The 22,007-nt window shown below is 36.7% G+C and overlaps 2 protein-coding genes across 4 annotated transcripts; both read right to left on the reverse strand.

Moving 5' to 3' along the window:
- Positions 1–4,382: 4,382 nt before the first annotated feature.
- Positions 4,383–5,932, reverse strand: LOC106151580 (uncharacterized). The gene is made up of 3 exons (XM_013524917.2): positions 5,647–5,932; positions 4,759–5,099; positions 4,383–4,716 (listed from the first exon to the last, which is right to left on the reverse strand). The coding sequence occupies exons 1-3, from the start codon at positions 5,727–5,729 to the stop codon at positions 4,706–4,708; spliced, it is 435 nt and encodes a 144-aa protein (XP_013380371.2). The 5' UTR covers positions 5,730–5,932; the 3' UTR covers positions 4,383–4,705.
- A 472-nt stretch (positions 5,933–6,404) lies between these two features.
- On the reverse strand, positions 6,405–21,390 carry LOC106151591 (PHD finger protein 12). Of its 3 annotated transcripts, none has more exons than XM_013524930.2 (15): positions 20,983–21,389; positions 20,664–20,845; positions 18,647–18,728; positions 17,551–17,785; positions 17,162–17,279; positions 15,718–15,850; positions 15,290–15,460; positions 14,581–14,724; positions 10,370–11,177; positions 9,629–9,751; positions 9,033–9,158; positions 8,293–8,388; positions 7,996–8,078; positions 7,464–7,706; positions 6,405–7,298 (listed from the first exon to the last, which is right to left on the reverse strand). In XM_013524930.2, exons 1-15 carry the CDS (start codon positions 21,028–21,030, stop codon positions 7,095–7,097), a joined length of 2,796 nt encoding a protein of 931 aa, XP_013380384.2. In that variant the 5' UTR covers positions 21,031–21,389; the 3' UTR covers positions 6,405–7,094. The 3 variants fall into 3 exon arrangements, with proteins under 3 accessions (XP_013380384.2, XP_013380383.2, XP_086856059.1); XM_013524929.2 differs by having other exon boundaries at positions 9,027–9,158; XM_086999933.1 differs by lacking the exon at positions 6,405–7,298 and having other exon boundaries at positions 7,535–7,706; positions 8,990–9,158; positions 20,983–21,390.
- Positions 21,391–22,007: the final 617 nt, after the last annotated feature.

Raw genomic sequence — 22,007 nt, forward strand, 5'->3', positions numbered from 1 at the left:
ATACCCAGAAAGCTGACAGATCAGCTGAGATCTCAGAATAAAACGCACGTAACGCTCACAACGCTGAACACGCAATCCTGGCACGCGGCATTCCTTAATCTCTTAATTAACCCGGTAAGAAAATAAAAACAGGTAAATATAACTGTAGCAGCCATAGCCACGGTGTGGTCTTCTGAGGTGATCAGAGAGAGAGAGACAGGCGCAGGTGAGAGAGGACGAAAAGAGCCGACGTCTTCGGTAGGAGAAAACCAAGCCTGGTGCTCCGCCAGCAGCATTTTCAACTCGTGTAACTGTCAGGAGAAAGGTAACGAGGGGGAAAGTGAAAATCATTTTACATTTCTGGAATTTCCGCCACCCCGAATTTTATCTCTATAGTTCAATCTATTTCCCCCAGCCACTGAGAAGAATGGATTGGTAGGTATATTAATCGACTATCGGGCTTGAAAGTTCACCCGCGTTTCTGAGGATTTTGGGTCTGACCTTCTGTGATTGCTTGGTAGTCCCATGCCGTAATATGAAACTTCCACGGGGTTCCCTTTGAAAATATAATATCTTATCTCATTCGGAAATGAATCCGAAAGATTTGTTGTCAAATGTTGCAGCTTGGTTCTGTTTTAAGGCTAAATGAGTTCATTTGACGCAAAGAGGTTTAGTAGTGCATAAGTAGCAATTTTACAACAAAGTGTCAGACGAGGGAGAAAGAAGATATATTGCTTGTTTTGATACACCATACTTTTGTACTCTAGGCAGTTTGCTTTATAAATAAACATGTTTTGATACAAAGAATTTTATCATATTGGACACTTATACCGTGACAAAACAAGCCATCTTCGTGTGTACTTAACTATTTGGCATTGTTTAGACCATCAATCTTTAAAACATTTTCGCACGCAATCGCTCCCTATTAATCTTATAATTCTATCCGAATTTCTTTAAGAACCCATTAAATTTAATCTTTTAAATTAAAAGAGGTAATATAGTACTCAAATTCAGCTAAAATATATTTTTTTAATGTCTTAAAACACTGCTGTAGTTTAAAGACTATAAGACACAATCTCTATGTGCCTGTCATACTTTCTCCGTTATATCTTTATATAGAGAAGACATGGGAGATTTGTTTAATATTTCACAAAAATATTTCTTATTATAGGACACAAAACCAATAAGCAGTTTTTGCCTTAGTTATAGTCATTAAAATTCTAGCAATTTAGACAACAGCTTAGCCCCGTTAACCTTAACTATATTTTCGCATTCAAGATAGAGGCAATTTCGGCAGTCGCAAAGCTATTTGAGGAATTGCAGCCTTTAAATCACTTCTGCACGTGCAGGTCGCGGATCATATTTTTTGTTTATAAAATGTGACAATTATTGTATTGGTGCGATGGCAACGACGTGAGAAAGTTTAATGGATGCGGCTGGTTTTCTCCTAGGTTCCACCAAAGGCAGCGATGCGCTAAGATCTAATGGGCAAGCTTTCAAAACTTTTAAGACAAGGTGAACCTCTACGAACGGAAGACGTCTAGTGCTTTCAGCTCATGTTGCCGTTGTTCTGGGGTCCTTTGCTGTAACGGAAGATTTCAAATACACCAGCGTCACAAACAACTTTCTTGAATGAAAAATGATGCAGTTCACCATTTCCTTGCTCTGTCATCTACACGGGGTTAGTTTAACAAGGCTATCACAAATTGATATTTTGGTTACCATATTGACCAATTATTTTTCATAAACGACCCTGAGGTGCAGTGAAGCGTCCTCGAGTGCTAACGGACGGCGTGCGCCGGCAATTATCCTGTTTCTGCCGGGTGTGTGGTAGACCCATACAGTACGGTGAATTCCTTGGGGGGAGCGAGCTGTGTTAAAGTCATGTTTTAAATCAGAGAAACTGCCAGGATGAAAAGGAATCGTGATGGCCCCGACAAGGTGTGCATTACTTGTCCAGAATTGAAACAAAGTCTGAAAAAAGCTCCTCTGACGCGAAGGGTGGCCAGGGTCGAGCGAGCATATGCGGCAGATAAAATAGCAATGAGAAAACCATCCCCAATCGGCCCTTCAAAAAAGTTCAAAAACGCTATCGCGGGCTGCAGGCTGTCACATAGTTTAAATTTTTACAGCTCAATGACTGGCTAATTATGATTAATCGCCAGGCCAAGTTTTCTTATAAAGTCATTCGAGCCTTTCGCCCAGGAAAGCTGGCAGGAACAGCTGTGTTTGCTATCAGCCGCCAATTATCTCACTAATGCGTGTCTACGGTTACCTAGCCTAAATTAACCAATAAATATCAAATGATATGATAACAGAAAACTTCACCCAGCTACCTCTTGCTCTGGCGTTCTTTCTAATATCATCCGCGTGTATCATTTTGGCCACCCATAGTTGACGCTGACCAGACCCGCCTTTTTTACACGCTTTAGACAATCTTTTTGTTTGGGTCGTCTTGTGAAGTTTGAGTGCATATTACGGAGTGTATTTATCAAAATATCTAACAAACTCCGTAAGACATGAGGCGACGGGTGCAATCTTGGTGTGGCTCCCGGTGATTCAACAAACTATAACATAAAAACTATGCTGCCCAACCTTCTTTGACCGCTCCGCTTTGGAAAGTTCAAAAAGAAAATAATGCGTATTTAAAAAACTTTATTTTTGGTGGGCGACTTTCAGAGGATGTTGACAAACTTATAGTCTTTTTTATCTTGTATCCCTTTGAAAAAGTCCACAATAAAACTAAAAAAATTGGGCGTGCAATCCTTAATTGTGAAATGTGCAAAATGTTGTTGAGCTAGTTTTTGCAAATGTTCGGGGTCTGATAAAATGTTTGAGACAATAGCCTCTTTTCTGAAAGAAAAGATATGAGCCTCTTTTCGGTCGCACAAAAGACCTCTGTGCAGAAACAATACAAACAGACATAAAATGCCAACAAATATGCGTACACTGGAAGAGACTAAATAACAGTTACTTAACAGTCGCAAAATACGCTTTTACAGTGCACATTTTTCAAATATATCGATTGTACTGAGAATGCAAATAAAAGGGAAAATCGTAAAATTGAGTTTGCTGAAAAGTTTGAAGCACAAAAATAAATGAACGAGCAATGTGAATTTTGAATTCAAAGCACTAGGTCTCACTTTACTTTAACTACAGTATTCAAATAATTTGCATCACTACAACGAAATTTCAAAGCATTTCATTCCCACCTTATCATTGTTCTACCTACATGTAGTTATTTTTTGATAATAAAAATAGATAAATAAAAATAACTTTACTGCAATCTTACTGTTGCAAAAGGAGTCTTCAATCAATCCAAGGCGTTTGTAATAAATAATCTTCAACCAGATAATATGTGATTCGGTTCTCGACTATTGCAAATTGTGGACATAATTTTACTGAGTGTTTCTCATTAATAAAAAAGGAGATTTAATCCAATTATCGATAAAACGATAGTCTATATATCACATAGTTGCCATGCAACTAGCATTAATACATGTTCAGTCTAAGCTACGTTCACACAGCACAATCTTAGACTGGAAATCGACTGTATGCTTATAGGCAGCTCCTCTGATGACCCACGGCGGGCTGATTTGGAGTCTACGGTGGTCCAGTGTGAACGAAGCTCTTGACGCTTACAGCCAAGTCTCAATTTACAACATCGACGTCGTTCATTATCAAGTTATATAACAGTAAAAAAAGATTCTATTCAGAAGGATTTGTTTTTCACGTCCCTTCATGATTAAAACCGAACGATGAAAATAGTGGTCTAACATAACATCAAACAATAGAAGGAATTGGTCTACCATATATACATGGCTTATGCCCGAGTTTTCCTGACAAAATGTTCAACAGTTCGAAGTATGTTAACAACCAACGATTGTGTTTGGTGCGACATTCAACGATTCGACGTTCTAAAACATTATTCCAACCCTCAACCACGATTTCCATCCTAAATAATTAAATAGAGTTAATAATTTTTCTCATTTTTTTTTCAACCTTATCGCTATATATCAATAGGAAAATACTATCTTTACTTTTGACTTCAGAGTTTCAAACCGTACATCGGGTAAATATGTGCACTTGGGGAAACGAGTAAAATTGAACATCTTGTTAGTTGTCCATCTCCCTTAGTAACATAGGCTGTGTAAGTACAGTTGTAGTGTCAACTTAGCACATTGACTGCGGTCCAGCAAATATTTGAATAAAGCTTGACAAGCGAAAAAAATGCTAAATTCGATAACAGAATGATGTATTTTGAAAGCATCCCGGGGTTAAAACTACACGCACTGAAGCTGAATAAAACGAAATAATATTTGTGATCATGTTAACTGCATTTGCTGAGATGAATATTTTTTGATGTCATCAAAAAAATACGTAAAAAAGTAAATGCCTAGGCATAGTATTTCAATTCTTAATTTCAGAATTTTAAGTGAAACCCATTTTTATTTTGTTCCTAAACTAGGATACTCTACTTGAGCAGCAGTTGTGGTAAAATATCGACTTTTATCACAAAGGTTTTTTATCACAATCATTATGATAAAATGTTTTTAAAAAGTTAAGGTCTTAGGCTAATCTCTATAAAGAAGAAAAAGAGATGAGTATTTGAAATGCTGTTGAAGCGCTCTACGTTTTAGTCCAACTAGATTCTCGGGCTTCAGTTTTTTTACCACCGGTAATAGCGAATTTGCCTTTATAGTTAATGTGTTAACACGTAGCAGGTCTAAGTTGAACCTGGTGTGGATACATCCAGCACGACCGTATTCTAAGTTGAACCTGGTGTGGATACATCCAGCACGACCGTGTTCTGGGGGTGTGAGGTGGAATACAACCATAGGGCCTGACCCAATGTTACCGGGAACTGCTGCTGAGGGTCGACCGCTGTACCGCCTAGCCATATTGCTTGATTCAAAGAGACCCGCTGGGTGCACGGAGTGACATCCGGGGCAGTGCTTTTTTCAACCTTTAGTTCCCCATTGTCCGGGTCCGGCTGTTGGGAGTCATCGGCCTCATTTTCTTCACCACCACTGAGATACAGTTTGATTATTTCACTGGGTGTGGTAGTCCTACGGCAGATGGGACATTTTTGGTTCTTTTCTAAACCTTCACTAAGGCACCTGTAAAATATGAGAAAAACATTTGGTAAATAGGGTGTCAATTTTAATTTCATGTTAAAACATGCATATTGTCAAAGCTGATTTCTGTCAGAAGTTACGTCCAACATAATAGACATTATAATTTCTTATTCGAAATAGAAAGAAAATAATTATGTACAATTATATTCATATTTTATTACTCAGGTCCCACTGGAGAAATATATATCGCGTAGACGATCTCGTTTGTTTTTGTTTTCATATTTCAGCCTGAAGGGGGTTTCCCCACACAGTTGGACTTTACCCATTCGCCGATGCGGAAGTGAGAGTGTCATATTTGTTGCAAAAGCACACCAAAACGTCTTCTACAAACTTCTTATAACATTCCGTCACAGTTTTGACCAAAATTACTATCATTACCCAACTGCTACATGGCTACTGCGTTGCTTATTTGAGTCGCTGCTCGTTAACTGTTTGACAATCAGAGTGACACAAAGCAAGGAATTGTTTTTCTCTCTCACACACACACAGACACTAACCACGAACATTTCAAACCTCTGCTCTTACTTACTCTGCATGAAACACATGTCCACATGGAATGGTTGCCAGAGCACCCTGGGGAATGGTGTCCAGGCAAATGCTGCATTTAATCATGGTTGACGTCTTCCGGGTACAATTATCTCTGTCACCTGACGCACAGGGCGAGTACCCCGACTGCGTGCGATTTCTCTAATTGCGGTTCCTTTGTTTTCCTAAATGAAATCAATAAATCTGCATGTCGGATATCAAAAGGTACGATTTAAACTCTCCCACACCGCCTACACTATGTGACTATACTGGACTATTTAGATTTATCAAAGAATGACTCGGGGTTTTTTTTCCTGAGTGAGGTGACCTCGTTGTCGCACAGGGAAATCCCACAATGTACTTCTTTGTATAGGGGATTTTTTTTACTCTTTTATTCAGTGATGGTCACTCACAAAACAAACATATACGAAACTCACGCGTATTAAACTGCCTACAGAGTAGGGAGATACTTTTGGAAAAACCGTTTGTATGAAATATAAGGATGAAAAAACACCGAGTAACCACATTTCAGAAGAACGTGTTTAGATGACTTATCGATTTGCTGGATATTTTATCGACTGGTCCTTTTGTGATTCGTTACAACCACAATTCTTTCAATATAATTCTTTTAATATTACTTAGTGACTTGTAAGCGATATATATAGAGTTTCTCCAGCCGTAATGTTCAAAATTCTAATATTAAACAGATTTTCAGAAAGTGTACCGAATCTTTTTGTGTGGTAAATGATGAACACTCTTACATAACTTTTCCATCAGGTAATTATTATTATCAAATAATAGACTGACGCTACAATAATCTGCAGATCTGTATTTACTACCAGTGTTTTGTACAAAATTTACAATGACAATACATCAGAAAATATGATAAAATACAAGGACTCGCATATTATCAACTGGCAGTCCACAGGTAAAGATTGAATAATTGTGACATTATCTACACAAATGTTGAGATTTTCTAGCGTATTTTCTACTGTATTTTTTACAGCTAATCGCATTCATTAATAAATTTCATTAGAAATGACATGACAATGGCCAGATAAGAACAATCATACTGTCATAACAGTAACAAACATTTTAAGTACAGTTTGAACATTGTAATCAGTGTGACTGGCACCTTCTCTTCATCTCTGATAAACATCTGGAGACAGCTACTGCTGAATAATTAACAATTGTAGATAGTTCAAAAAGGCAATCACCTTCAGACTGACGGGAGCAAGACAAATATAGAACTCTGAGAAGTGTTTTATGGACACAAAGGCCATCGGATTATTTCTTTAATAAAAACAGACATACACTTGGGTTTTCTCCATCAAAATATCTATCACATTAGCAGTACAACACCTGTACTTAATATTAAAAATTGTAACCTTTTAATGTCAAACCACTATGTAAATGAATGCTGCTTATCAAAATCTTCCTGAGACTAAGAAATTAGTTGTTTTTTAGTAATGATGTCGCTTCCTGTTTTTTAATGGTTGTTTCATGCAGCGCTTGCTCCACTATACTGAACACAAAGGGTATGCAGCCAAATTTTATGTAGCTCCCATGATGCAACAGTGCTGTGCCTTCCCAGCCTGCACCACTTCCACCGATTAAACTTGAACTGCTTGTCTTGCAACTACAAATTTTATGGCTCTGAAATGTTGAACAGGAGATTTTTTTACAAAAATAAAAAATGAATTTCTTTTAACTCCCAAATGCAAGTAGTTACTGAAATGATATCAAAATGTTTATCCTCCTTGCAGTGCAAAGTGTACATAACTGTGCATGCATTTATGAATTAACTATAAATTAGCTAACCTGCCCAGCATGAGCACTCATGGTGACCTTCTCTCCTTCTGTCTTGGGGGGTGGAGGAGGTGGGAGAGGGACCTCTTTTTCCTTCTTTTTCTTTGACTTGCTTATCACTTCTCTGACTTCTTTCACCACTTTGGTAGGCTGAGGTGTACTGGAAGGTTTCTCAGAGAAGTCACAGGAGTACAGGACATTGTCTACTGTGGTGCCATGCTCACTGTAGTTCAACAGCTCAAAGTGCCGTGTTGTCTGGGAAATGAAAATTTTTTTTAATCAACATGGATTTACTGACTAAATCAAGTTAGTATTCATGATAAACTTGCTTTTAAAAACCCACGTAAAAATCGCCTCTACCTTTAAAACAACATCCCTAAATTTGACTCTTAAGACAAACTGAATCATACATTGCATTAAATTTTTTGCCGTAAATTGATTATCCAAGTGTAATGACATATAAAAAAATGAAGGTCCATGCTCATCTATAGTTACTGCAGGTTGAACACCGACCCTATTAATAGGAATGTTTCTGAAGTCTTACCTCATCATAGAAAATACTGGCATGTCGGGGTGAAATAAAATTACAGTGGCCATATTGGCTGAGACCTACATCCATATCTGCTCCTACAAACATGAAAGCAAATATTGTTTGAAACACAATGTCACAGTTTCATCTATTTCTTTGTCTATGTAACAAAATTTGCACCAAAAAGATACATTCTATCAATAATGCAACATTACTACTCAAATCTGTAGCAACAAAAGTTTCAGTCCACTTACAAACTAGCATACATGATGACATACACCCTGCAACCCCCTCCCCCCCTTAAATACCCACCTGTTCCTACTGTGAGTGTCCTGTATGGCATGGGTGCTGGCTGTCCCTTCCCTGTCAGTGGACACAGCAAGGCCCTGGCCTGGACATCTGTGGAACCTGGGGGGTAAATGATGACCACATGTAATCTACTTTCTAAGATGCTAATGTTTCAATCTCAGTGATCTTGCTTTATTTCAATACAGCATATACACTTTCATTTGAGTCATTAGGGTAACATTAATCCAGTTTTGAAAGCTGCCACAAAACAGTATTCATGTTCCTCTTAAACCTTATAAAATAAATACTGCATCTCAAAATAATGTTAAGTAAAAAAAATTGAAAAGTAAGAAAAAGGAAGATGTTAATATGAAAATTCTCAATAATAAATTTCATACTGTTTGCTCTAGTTTTAGAACTGATGCCAGCTGACTTCTGCATTTTTCCATTTTTCTAATTCCTAAACATGCTTGTTAGTCCTGTGTGAACTTCAATAGTGTTTACTGAGAGACAACACAAATCACAGGCCTATTAACTATATCTCCTTGTCCTTCTACAGAACCATGAAATACAAATAACCAAATGAACATTTGTGGTTGGTGCAGTAAACTTTTATCAAAAGCTGAAATATCAGAATCCTAAAAGTGTGCTACTAAAAAATATTTAAAAATGCAGAGGCTAGCATGCATCAGATCTAAAGCTCTGGGTAACTACTACACACCATCTCTTTGAACAGCACGCACATTGAAGTAACTTACAGTTACCTGTTTGAGAGAGCAGTCCATTCAACATGCCTTTCCTCCCTGATGTCTTTGGTGGTAGCAGTTGCTGCAGTCTCTGCCAGGCCAAGATCTGCACCAAGCGTTCATCAAGCTTACTTAATTCAAGTTCTACAACACCAACAAAAAACAGAATATCATATGATATAGCATACACTTAACTGTTGTACATAGGTTGCTGCATATGATAAAGCATCTTTTAAGTTGTTTTCAACTTTCTTTCATGGCACATGTATGCAGCAGTAAACATTTAAAACAGCTAACTTCTAAACCACCCAAGATATACCAACATGTTACATATCAATAGAAAGCTTATTTCAACAGCTTTTCATTTCATATCCTTATTTTATTATGTAGTCGTTACGTAATGAGATATAATGCATAATAGGTGTGCTCAACATGATCTTTACACCTTAAAAACTAGAAGTTCACTACAAATGGACATGTGTAGACAGCTTGACTCGTGAGCCCTCACTGGGATCAACAAGAATGCGCCTCAAATTAGCAATATGGGTTAAATTAGCAGAGATATCAAAATAAACCTGCTTTCCAGTCTTTTAACAAATATGCCTTTCTCTTACCTGCATTCCCATCAATGAAAGCCTGGAGATTGTTATTGAGGTTGATTATTGCTGGAGAGGAGCTCAGTGTCCCAGCTACATTTAACTTATTGGGAGCACTGTTGGCACTAGGACTGGATTTCACTAAAAACAGAAAGATAAGCCAATTCTTTTGAAGACCAGAGTAGGAATACCATCAAACTTCCACGTAATTAGTTAATACAGGTTTAGTATTGCAAGATGCATAATGACAGTGTCTAGTTAGATGACAAAATGTTGTATTTTCCTGGTGAGGACTTCGTGACCACTAAATGGTCACTTGACTGTTCACATAACAGAGGGAAGGGAATCAAGTCCATGTCCAGTTTACTGTCCCAGATAAATGAAACTTGAACCCCTCTTTGATTGCTGAGCCACTGCTCTCCTGTGTTGACTTCTCTTCAGTGATAACCTCCATAGAGTTATCTGTTACACAAAGTTGCACAATTTGGACTCTGTAAACTTGCCACTTTATCTACAGAAAGTTTGCTTCTATTGAAGTCCTTATGAGGCAGACACAACTTCATCTATCTAGACATTAACATTGTCTGGTAACTTAAATTAAATAAAAATATATAACCTGAACTAGTTTGCTGTAGAAAAGGAAAATGGCAAGTACACTTTATTAAATTTTTATCAGGTTAAAAGAATCAACTTAATATGAGAAACTTTTAAACATCAATACAAAACTAAAATATTCAAAAAGTCCCACATGATCCTTACCTGCACCAGGTGCTGTGACAGTGATAACTTTGGATGTGGCATTGACCCCCGTCCCTGACACCACTGTCACTTTCCCAGTAAACCCCTTGGCAGCACTGCCACCACCTATCCTATTGGTCAGTATGGATGTGGGAGTTCCTGCAGGTTTTGAAGGCCCAGAGCTACTGGATGCTGTCCTTCCCTGCTGGTTTCCGCTCGTCACGACCTTTGTGACCACAGTGCCGCTCTGTTTGTTCACAGTTCCAAGAACTATACTTTTTGAATGTACAGGTGTCTGTTTATCACCATGAGGGACTGTCACTTTCACCACATTGGGTGATGACAACAAATCAGTCCTCCCTGAACTCACTATTGACTCTGATTTACACTTATTCAGATCTGTTTCTCCATTGGGCGTGAGGCACCCTGTGTTTAGCAAAGATACTGGTCCGTTTTGCCTAGGCAACTCTGCTGATGCTGATGCTGCATTAGCAGTAAAAGGTCCATTAGGCAAGGATTCCTGAGTTGGAGATCCTAGTCCTCCATTAAGAAGAGTCTTTTGGTCGCCAGTGGTTTTGGTCTCTGAGAGAGAGCTGGTACTGCCACTAGACGGTGTGGGACTAGTTGTACCAGAAAACTCCTGTTTGATTGTGGGCAGTACTGATGCTGTAGGCTTTTGTTCTGCAGCTTTGGTGGCTGCTGTGCTTGATGTTGCTGAGGCTGAGGCACCTCCGGCTTGCTCCTGCTCTCCCTGATTTTCTTTCTGTAGCTGTTTCTGAGCTAGGTGCTTGCATATGCTGGTCTGGAAGGCCACTACACTGGATAACCACTGACGAGAGAAAATTATACATTAACCATTACACTGGAAAGGTGGGCAATGAAAAATTTAGACAGTATTGAGATATGCAGGGCTAGACACTAACTTTTATGAGCACCTGTCCTTCGGACAGGTGCTCATAAATTTGACCTGTCCGATTTTCAATCCAACCTGTCCTCAAAACCAATAATTTTTTTCTATTCATAGGTTTGAACTTTGTCAATTTATATGTGTGGTCATACATTTAAATTAATGTATATATTACCAAAACATCCAATCATATGAGCCCCGAAAATGCACCTTAAAGTGAATCTATGTTCAGATTAAAATTTGTTTTTTCATACTTGTGAACTCCTGAAGATTAAATCTTGCATTTAAGTCTGATAATTCACATCAGGGCTTCTCCTAGGATTTGGGGTACAGGGTCTACTAATTGTAAGTCTGCAATTTGATAACAGATTCACATGAAGTTTAACCAAAGCTAAAAAAAAACCCTGAGTGGGAAGTGGGGAGGGGGTACAGTACTGTTAAATTAATTTTATTAAAATATTCAAAATTTATAATATTTGAATAAATTTCAATGAAAATTAAAGAAATTTTATAATACTTTACTTATATTTATGTTAACAATTTAACTTTTTAAGGGGTTATCACGTGTTTGATTTTTTAAACATATATGAACTAAATAAAATCAGTATAAAAAAGTTCCCCTTCTTTTTATTAAAATTCTCATATTTGTTATTACTAATTTCTTCCTTACATCAATATCACACTGGTATATGAGAGCAATGTTAATTTATCATAATCCAGCACTAAATTTTAAACTGTAAATAGGGAGGTCAGGTCACACCGCTCACGCAGTCGAAAACGGGAAGAAATCTAACCTCGCTGTTTGTTTTCCATCATAACTTCCAAGATTTGGGTCCTATGATAAATATGAAAATATATTTAAAAAGTGCATTGAATGGGCTTTCGATCAATATGTGTAACAATGTATCATGTCTCTGTTGTAAGCCTCCAGCCACGAAAATGCTGCGAGAAATCGCCGGTGATTTCACTTCCTCGTTTGGTTCCCACTATTTACGAATTTTGCTCAACATGCGCATTTCGCGCCATTTTTCTAAAAGCTCCGTACGGCGTCCCTGATGTTATTTCCTCATATTTGGACACGTATTCATGAGGAGAATGAATCAAGCGTTCGAGTGAGGGGTTACAGAAGTTAACTCAACCGAAAACAGCAACCAAAACTAGCTTGTAAAGTTTTTAATCGTGTTTTAGAGTTAGAACAACGAATTTCTGAAAGTTCTGTAACCCCTACCTAAATTTTTAAACTAATTTTCGGTTCAAATCAGTTTTTTATTTATCATTTTTTGGTAAGATAGAGCCGTAAGAGCCGTTAGAAAATCAGTGACTTTGATCTTACCGCAAACAAAATGGCGGACGCACCAAGCTATTCTGCTGATGAAAAAGCAACTGCACTTTCAGCACCCAAAGAGGATCAAGATATCAGAATATCTAATCAGAAAATCTTTGAATTGTTCACGAAACCCAGTGATATTGATAAAACGCCTACAATTCAAGAATATAGAGTTTATTTTATTTTTCAAACAAAGTATGAAATTACGTACGATATTGATGGGGCTAGTGCTTTTTTCGTCTTTGAACTCGTCAGTGAACATAAAAAGGGGAATCTTAATTAAAATCATGCATGGAGATATGCAATAACTCTAGAATGGTTTATGATAGCCGAACAAAAGGGAACAAAAAAAAATATTTATTTATTTATTTTTTCTTAATAACAAAAAAAAAAAAGGAAATTCCTAAAACTGCCATTATGTTATTTCAGTCTCTCCAAAATTGTATTACCTACCTGCTATGATGTCCAATATCAATTAAATTTTTTTGGCAAAATTATAACTTACCAAAATCGGATGTTATTTATTTTCATTGTGCATTCTGGTATTTTTTTACTAGTTAAACCTTAAAATCGTATATGCAATTGTCATTGTAATAGTGGTTGTCATGGCAACAGTGACAGAGTATTTGTTTACTACTTAACTTAAATTCATAAACTGAGTACCAAGAGTGTTTCCCACTTCATATTCAGTTTAAAAATTCATGATAATGTGTAAAAAAATAATTCAAACAGTTACCATAGCAACAGCTATCATAATGACGATTTTCATAGCAACAGATACATTAGAAGCTATTATTTTTTATTTTAGTGATGGCACATTATTTAGCATCATTTTCATCCAAAAGTAGCCTTTGGACAGTGATGCTGAAGCCTTAGGTTGAAAAATCAAAAAAATAATATCGATCGCTATTGATATTTAGTAATGGTTGCCATGGAAATAATGAATAAATTACAGAAAATTGTATCTTGTCAGATTCTCCTTGGCATAGTGTAACTTTCCAGAAAATTTCAAATGGATATTTCACTCCATTCAAAAGTTATGCCAATTTTGTTTTATTGATTGGGCAATTAGGTGACACTTTTGGCTTCCACTGTTACATATGCTTGCATACAAGACATTTTCAAAATTTTGTGGCCGACTAGCATTCTTGAAAATTTAATAACTTTTGATTGGCTTGCTTGATTTTCAAAAAATAAACTGTTTTGGAAAGCTCATGAATTGCTCTATCAGATAAGATCATTTTGGCTGATATTTATGTTACTATCAAAGTTGACCTGACCTCCCTACTGTAAATAACAGAGGTGATGCTAGAGTCATTCAAAAAAAAAACATCATACAAAATTTCAGGTTATATTTTGGCAAATAAACAACATTTCAACAAGATCTTCAGCCCCAAAGATTTCACTTTCTATAGTGAGCAGATAGCATACAACGTGTTTGATTGACAGGCAGTTTGTTGCCGTGACAACGAACTAGATATAGCCAGTTCATCCAGTCCAATCTGGCTCCAGCACAGTACTTGTGTAGATTCTGTTTATGGAAGTGTCTTTATTACTAAACCACGTAAATTTTTAACTAAATGAATGTTCAGTAGTGAACCTGATATGTGAATAAATTTTGTCTGCTGAAGTTCTGGAGGGTGTTCACTTTCATAATTTGGCGGTAAGTTTGCTCAGACTTCGTTTTGCGACTGCATGTGTTTTGTGCCAAAAGTAGGTCACTCTTTTTCAATGTCGTCTAGGAAGAGGCAAAAAGACGTTAGTATGCAACAAAAAATGATTTTTAAAAGATTTTTGCTCCAAATTTCTCATAAAGCATGACCTGTCCGTCGGACAGCCAACCCTGCAACTTCACCTGTCCGAACTGAATTTTTACCTGTCCCGGACAGGCGGACAGGCGCTAATGTCGAGCCCTGATATGCTCTTAACAATGGTATATTCTTAACAATGAAATTCATCAGAAGGGAATTTTAATACATATATCTATGATAAGCTCACTTCTTCTTGTTCCTCTAGTGTAGTTTCAGCCTGAGGGGCAGTGGACTTTGGTGGCTGCTGCTCAGGTGATGGGGTCAGCACTGGACTGGGCTTTGGCAACATGGGAGGAGGATACTGGTAGAGATCCTTGATGGCTTGAGGGACCTGAAGGGAAGATGATATGTCATAACAATAACAATCATAAACAGTGGGTGCTTTCCCAGAGATTTAGATCGATCTAGAGATTAAGATTTAGATCGACCCAACTCCCTGGGGTTCACGCTAAATTGCAGTCAGCCGAGCGGGCACCATAGTTAACTACCCCCTTACAGCTTTTAGTAGGCGGGACAGACGCTTAAGCCGGCCAAGCTGACAGTAATCTAGTGAGACTCCCCACAGGGATAGATCGATCTAAAAATCTATGGAAACGGGGTGAGTGTGTGCTTCAAGGAGAGAAATGTAACACTAATTATTACACTGAAATCATATTGTTTCTTTGCAAGAGAATTAAACAGGGACCTCTAATACCTAAAGATTAAAACACCTAAAAGTGGAAGCCCAACTTCACAATCAAACTTGCTGAACAAAAAATTAGCGATTATTTTAGAACATGAATTATTAAAGCACTGGTTTCTAATATTTCCATTAACAATTAATAAAGACATCCACATCCTATATTAGCTTCTGATATGAGATGGTAAAACATAAGCAGTATTTGATATATACTAACATCAACAGTCTTTCTTGAAGGGTGTTTGACTTTGATCCTGAAAGGCGGACTCTGGCGGTGAATTTTCTTTAGAAACTGCACTTTTACACTATGCTGATTGACTATTCCAGAAAACTGATCCCACAGTTTCACACGTTCTGACAAACTCACAGACTTTAAAATTTTTTCATCCTGAAAGCAAAATAAGGTTCAATTATCTTTTACCGGCCTTTACAAAAGCATTTCCACATAAAACATAGAGAAATCATGAAATAAATTTCATATCAAAATTATGTATCAAATACTTACTACTGACTGAAAATAAGACTCAAGCTATCAAATAAATATTATACAATCTTCTTTAGCTCTGATTCAAACCACAGCTTGATTTTACTCTTTTCAACTGGTAATACACAATGAATGAGTGGACTAGAAGCAAATGTACTAACCACAAGATTCTCTGCATGGTTAGGACACATCCACCTTCCAGAAGGTAATGAGGGCATGGGGGGATTAAGACAGTCCATGTGGAACAGCAGAGGGCAGTAGTCACACTGGATTAGTGGGGCAACCCTGCAACTCCTGGAATAAAGACATTGGACAGTTTACATTAAGGGCTGTCCATGAATTATACCAGCCACTTACTTACACCTACAAGTAGCTTATTAAGAACCAGGTTGTTAATAATCTATACAAATAAGCATTTTAAGCATGCCTAATAGTTGGAAAACTGAAAATTCTGAAAACGCTGCTTCAATTGCTCATAGCATTTAGACTATATGAAAAAAATGTATTTCAAAATGAAGACTAAAAATCCTGAGATCAGACATCATCCTGAAAAATTTCATCCATGAGTAAAAAATTGAAGTAAATTTTGAAGATAAAAATTTTTTCACAAACCTGTCTAAGTATCAATAAAACATTTAGTAGGATTGGAATAGGTACTGATAAAAATTTCAAACCTAATTTACAAGACACAGCACTTAATATCAATATTTTAACCTTAAAGAAGTCGCTGCATTTGCTCAAGACAAAATAGAATGAATCAGATAGATGATATCATGTCCGAAATTGGAAGCTTTCACTGCATTTTGTTATATATCCAACCAGACAGGTTTTTTTTTTTTTTTTTTTTTTTGCAACTAGTGTTCTTTATAAGTTTGAAAAAGAAGACATATTTTGCCATTTCAACATGCAAATACCCTCCGTCATTTAAAACCTAACCATATGAAAATAACAATCCACAATGCTCTCATAACAGTGTCAAAATCAATATTTACAGAACTGATTAACTGATTATTAATTTCCCCAAAGCTACAGATTCCTACAAACACCAAGTTTTTTTCTATGTGTTTCAAGATACAGAAGCAATATAAACTGATCTTTCATGCAGACCAAAATTACCAAATTCTATTTGACCTGGTTTGGTTTTGGTCAGTAAATGTATCTGATGCATTATTGAAATATGGGCTGGACTGTGTTAGTAAAATTAACCAATTTCCTAATGCTACTCACTCACTCAAGTAATAAAAGACCTTAATCAAACAAACCCAAGGTAAAGTATACCATTGAATGATTAGATTTGACATTGACACAGTAAACAATTCTATTTAGAACTAGAGCAAAAAATATCTACACACTTTCTAAGCTAAATAAACGACAGGAGCAGTGCTGTTTGCCTTCATATTAACAACAATCTTAATGGAAAATATGTGAAGAAAAAATTGCTTCACTGAATTTTTAATTGTATGGCTCACTGCGGCCTTTCCTTCCTTTACCAATGAAATATTCCTTACATTCAACAATAATTTTTAGACTGGTGAAATAAATTAATTTTGTTCTCGTACAAAACTGATCTGTAAATGTCACGACCCTATTTAAATGGCCTCTTACTTGCTACATAGAAAACACAGTCTAGCAGGCAGTGGAACCATGCCATTGTCCAGTTCATGGGCTAGCTTCTTTGGGGCATTTCTGTTACCATCTTTCACCCAACGCCTCTTACTGGAACCTGGAATTAAAGAATGACTCACTTTGAAAATCCAAACACATAATGTGAATTGAGAAATAAAAAAAAGCTTGACATTTACTTGAGTATACCTTAAATATGTTAAATAAATGAAACTGTCCCCATCACAGGAGGCATATCACAAAGTATCAACATGCAACTCACTTCTTCCTGGTGATGGCAGTTTTCTCATTTAGATTTGATTTGTTTCAATTAATACATAATACTGATATTCTACTGATGACTAGCGTTGATATCTTGTTTATAGACTGACCTGGCAACACAGTATTGCAAGTCATATCTTTTGGTATCTCAAACTGCTTCGGATTCATCAAGCTGGCAGCTTTTATCAAAGTCTGTAAGGGGTTATCCCCATCATCTGAGTCAACTGACATGACTTCTTCATCAATAGGACTTCGCCGATTCGATCCACGAGTTCGGGACTTTTCTGATGTGCGAGATGTGGTTTTACTTTGAGTGCTGGTGACTGAAGAGGCATCATCATCAGCCTTGAAAAAAAAATCAGAATAGAAAAATATAAATTATTAATTTTTTTTAATAAGAAAGCAATCGATTTTATAGGTGTTCTTTATATTTAAAAAAATCTTATTATATATGTAAAAGATTGTTTTTAATTACATGTGAATACAAAAAACCATGGGTACAAAGTACTTCTTAGAATGGTAAATCCATCTAAATAATATTCATGTTAATTGTTATTCATGAGGTTGTTGCAGTCATGGAATAATCACTTATGAATGTTGATCTTTAACATATGGCTACAGAGTAGCATCTTCCTCTGGTGAGCACTGCACATCCATGTCTTTCTCTACTATTTACATAGGTGTGTTTCAAGGAAAGGCAAGCATGAAGATCCAATCAGATAGTTTCATTATGGCCTTATAATACAACATTCAGTCAGCTACCAATGCACTACTGTAGGTGCCCTCAAAAGAAGAACCAGAATTTTCTATTCATGAGAAGGTATCAAATCAGTATTACTTCCATGTCTTGCAGTGCCAAGATGTTATCAAGCACTAAGTTTGAAATGAGGGACAAAATTCAAACCTAATCCAGTTCCAAAAATTCCACTTCCAGGTGGTTTTTTGCTTTGTGAGTAACATACATGACTCAAATTCAATTTATGAAATTGCCCAGACTACAAATGTAGCTAACTAACAAAATAAAACATGCCTGGGTTTTTGTTAGCATGTTATGCTTTACACACATCTAAAACCAATCTATTTTGGTCAAAGAAAAGAAAATGTGAATTCTCTACAGAAATTACTTTACTGAGAGCCCAGCATACTTCTGGTAGTAAAATGTATTGGCATATTCTCACTCTCTTATCTACCCAGAGGGCTACTTACCTCTGAAGGGGGTGGACCCACTCGGCAGCGATGACACAGCCATTCCCCGGAGGGTAAATCGTCTTCACTGAGAGGCGGATCACTAGAAAAAACAGATATTCACTTTACTTTATCTTCTGGCTGGTCTACAATGGCTTCATTACATGGAATAGCATAGAGCACAGAGTTGTCAGTCCAGAAATAAAAAGGAATAAATTACTACACTAACTAAAAAGATGGATAAGAGGTCAATGGAGCAACTTAATAAATGCATGTTATCATGAACATCATTCCAAAGAAATGTATTTACAAATTCAATATTCATTTTAAATCTATTTGGTAACAACATATTATAGGAGTGGCACTACAAAAAACATCCAAAATAAATAACATCTAAATTAAACGAATGCACATATTGAGAAACCATAAAACTTCATTCTTTATACAAGACCTTGCTAAGTAACATAAACATGGAACAATCAATATGCTATATGAATACTCCTTACTAATGTAGGTCACCAGCAGAAATGCAAGATGCTAAATTTACCATTTCCTGAAGCTGGCAGAGTTCACATATATTGTTCCTATTATGTAGTCTTACAACATCATAGTAAATACTGCATGTTGAAATTTTCACAACTTTTTCTTTCTAAATAAACAATTAAGATTCCTTAGGCAAACCTTACATTATTTTCTGATATTATTGGCTAAATGCCAATATATTGTGCCTCATATGAAGTAAGAAATCACACAAAAAGAACTAAAAATTAACTTTACTGTTAATCTTAGAAGATGGCAAGCCAATTCACGAGACAGCACTGCGCAGGAGAAACAACTGAAAAACAGGCACTTGAAAACTGATACAATCCAACCATATTTTTAGCAACTGCAGGCTGTTTGTTAGCACCAATACTTCTTGGCACATAAAATATTATTTAACAAGTCAAAATGACAAAAAAGCAAGAAAAGACATAAAGCAACATGTTAGTCAAATTATATTTCTCTTTCCATCTAAGACATGTTCTTGGTTCATCAAAAATCTGATAATGGTCATCCTATTTGGTCTTCTGCCGACAAATCTATGAAAACATAATGTAACAGATCTATGAATTGTTGCCAACTAAACTACAACCCAATATGAGAAGTTATTGAAATCATAAAAAATTGCCACTGTAAGAGTGATTGGGTTCATTTACAATATTACCCAAACATAGTGAAAGTGCAGTAATTGACTCTAGAGGTAAAAAAATTCACTTATTCCCAAAATAAACATCTGTCTGGCTGTAATTAGTCTTGTTTTTTGTAGGTTTACTCCCTTATTTCACAACTACACATGAAATGTTTGCCAAATGCTCAAGTAAATTTACTTTGGCAAATGAAAATGAAAAATATGTTTTTTCTCCATCTTGCCTATTTATCACTGTGACTCTAATTTTAGCCTAGGCTTAACCATATTTATTAACATGCAGAGTGAGCCTGGATCTAATTTGCTAAATATGTTGCGAGTAAAATTATGCAAAATTTTATCCAGAAGAATTTTGGAAAACAAATTAAATATATATCATCCCAAGGTAATTCATTTCTGGGGCTTATCTACTTCAAACAAGCACTGACCTGTTGTTGAAAGTGAAAAACTTCTGCTCTTGCAGTTACAATGTTTTCAAATGAAACAAATATTAATGAGAATGTTACTAGTATTTATATAATGTATGGCTATTGTTATGTTAAAGCTGGTGAGGCATTTGTCTTAATTTAGATCATTGTTTTATTGATAACACTGACCCTAGAGGAGTGGTCCAGACCCCAGCAGTTGAGGTGCTGGTCTAAGAAGGTCAACTGACAGCATCTCACAAATCTTCTGGGTATATAATTTTTATAAAATCAAGCAGTATTTCATAGGAAATGGGATTTTACATTTCATACAGGGCAATTCTTCTCCACACACTGAAAAGGATAATACCAGTCTGTCTCCATGACACAGTTAAGTACCAATTCCCTGATTACTTTACCCTGCTTGATCATCATATGGTTTACTTACTGGCACTGTAAATGGAAAGCAGCTGGGCAACGGTCACAACACAGCAAATCACCACCTTCCTTGCAACTATCACAACAATCATGATTCACAGCCCGGCCTGGCCGCCTGTATTCGCGTTCTGCCTTTCTCGATTTTCGACCATAGTCATCGCTCTGGGGCGGCGCCACCAATTTTTGGATTTGCTGGAAACAGAATGCAAAAAACAAATATCACCAAGCGACGCTTAACATGTGGCCTACTTCACCTGAAACACAGGAAAAATTCAACATGGCGACTCAAACTTTTTAGACATTCACCGAATCGTGAAATTTCTACCTACCTCCATGAGCCCGCCTGAGGTGTCCAAGTCATATTCGACAGTCGCCATTTTCTTCGAGTATCGTATGGGCAGATAAGAAGTTTACTTGAAAAAACTGAAAGTCTCTGGTGACAACAAATTCCACTTTTATCGAGTGGAAAGAGAAGTCACATATGACTTTGTCAAGCGATCCTCAACTGGGTTACCATCACACATTTAAAAGGTATTTCCTCGGTGACAACGGGGCTAAAAGACTTTTAAGTAACTCCAAATAATGCTGCTATTGAGGTCGTACCCTTGCTGTAACATGCGATGAAATCGATGATCGTACAATGATAGAAAATGTAAAATACTTAAACTTTAAAGGTCCCAAAGCAGACCACTTGGTCTTGGCGCAAAATGTCGGACGACCTAATGCGCATGCGTGCATGTGGAAGGGTGGATCTATAAGTTGGAATGTTTTTCGGCTGTATTAGCAAGAGTGAACTTGAATAAAACAACAGACATACGGAACAGATTTAAACAAAGAAACAAGCTGGTTCAATTTATATTTATGACGAAAAATACAACCATGTTTTTTATCAAGCATTTTACCAGTATGCGTTGAAAATGGTATGTTTAGGGCACGAGGGAGGCGGCAAGTCAACGCTCGGCTTTCATCTTGAAGTTGATCCCTAACACACATTTTTTCACTATTAATAGGTTTCATGTGAAAAAACTACACACATATATTCTTGTACAGGTAGCTTCATATGGAAGTGCAAAGCGTTCACAATGACGTTTATCATCATGGGTGAAACGTTCCCATTTAACTTTTAAGATGATAATTCATTCATGAGATCTGCCCTAGCTGTTAAAACGTAAAAAGCCCCCGCCCCCACATCCCATTCCTTGCTTGGTAGCAGTAATGGTAGGCCTACTGGGGTATTTTATTATTTGAAATCTATGTGCATCCTAGAAGAGGAATGGCCCAAAGACACCAGTGCCCCTCCAAAAAAAACCCATACTGCAATTTATACCTCAGTGCCAGTTAAAACACAGCCCAC

Source organism: Lingula anatina, chromosome 1, assembly GCF_051362555.1.
Source record: "Lingula anatina isolate TDL-2025a chromosome 1, LinAna3.0, whole genome shotgun sequence".
NCBI lineage: Eukaryota > Metazoa > Brachiopoda > Lingulata > Lingulida > Lingulidae > Lingula > Lingula anatina.

Bases quoted from the DNA above. Each gene is read 5' to 3' on its own strand.
- LOC106151580 (XM_013524917.2), bottom strand. From the start codon at position 5,729: ATGATTAAATGCAGCATTTGCCTGGACACCATTCCCCAGGGTGCTCTG. The intron at 5,100-5,646 runs GTAAGTAAGAGC...CATATTTTACAG, and splicing joins GGACATGTGTTTCATGCAGA to GTGCCTTAGTGAAGGTTTAG.
- LOC106151591 (XM_013524929.2), bottom strand. From the start codon at position 21,030: ATGGCGACTGTCGAATATGACTTGGACACCTCAGGCGGGCTCATGGAG. The intron at 8,389-9,026 runs GTAAGTTACTTC...TTTACCCCCCAG, and splicing joins GCTCTCTCAAACAGGTAACT to GTTCCACAGATGTCCAGGCC. The intron at 7,299-7,463 runs GTTAGCTAATTT...TCAACATTTCAG, and splicing joins TGAGTGCTCATGCTGGGCAG to AGCCATAAAATTTGTAGTTG.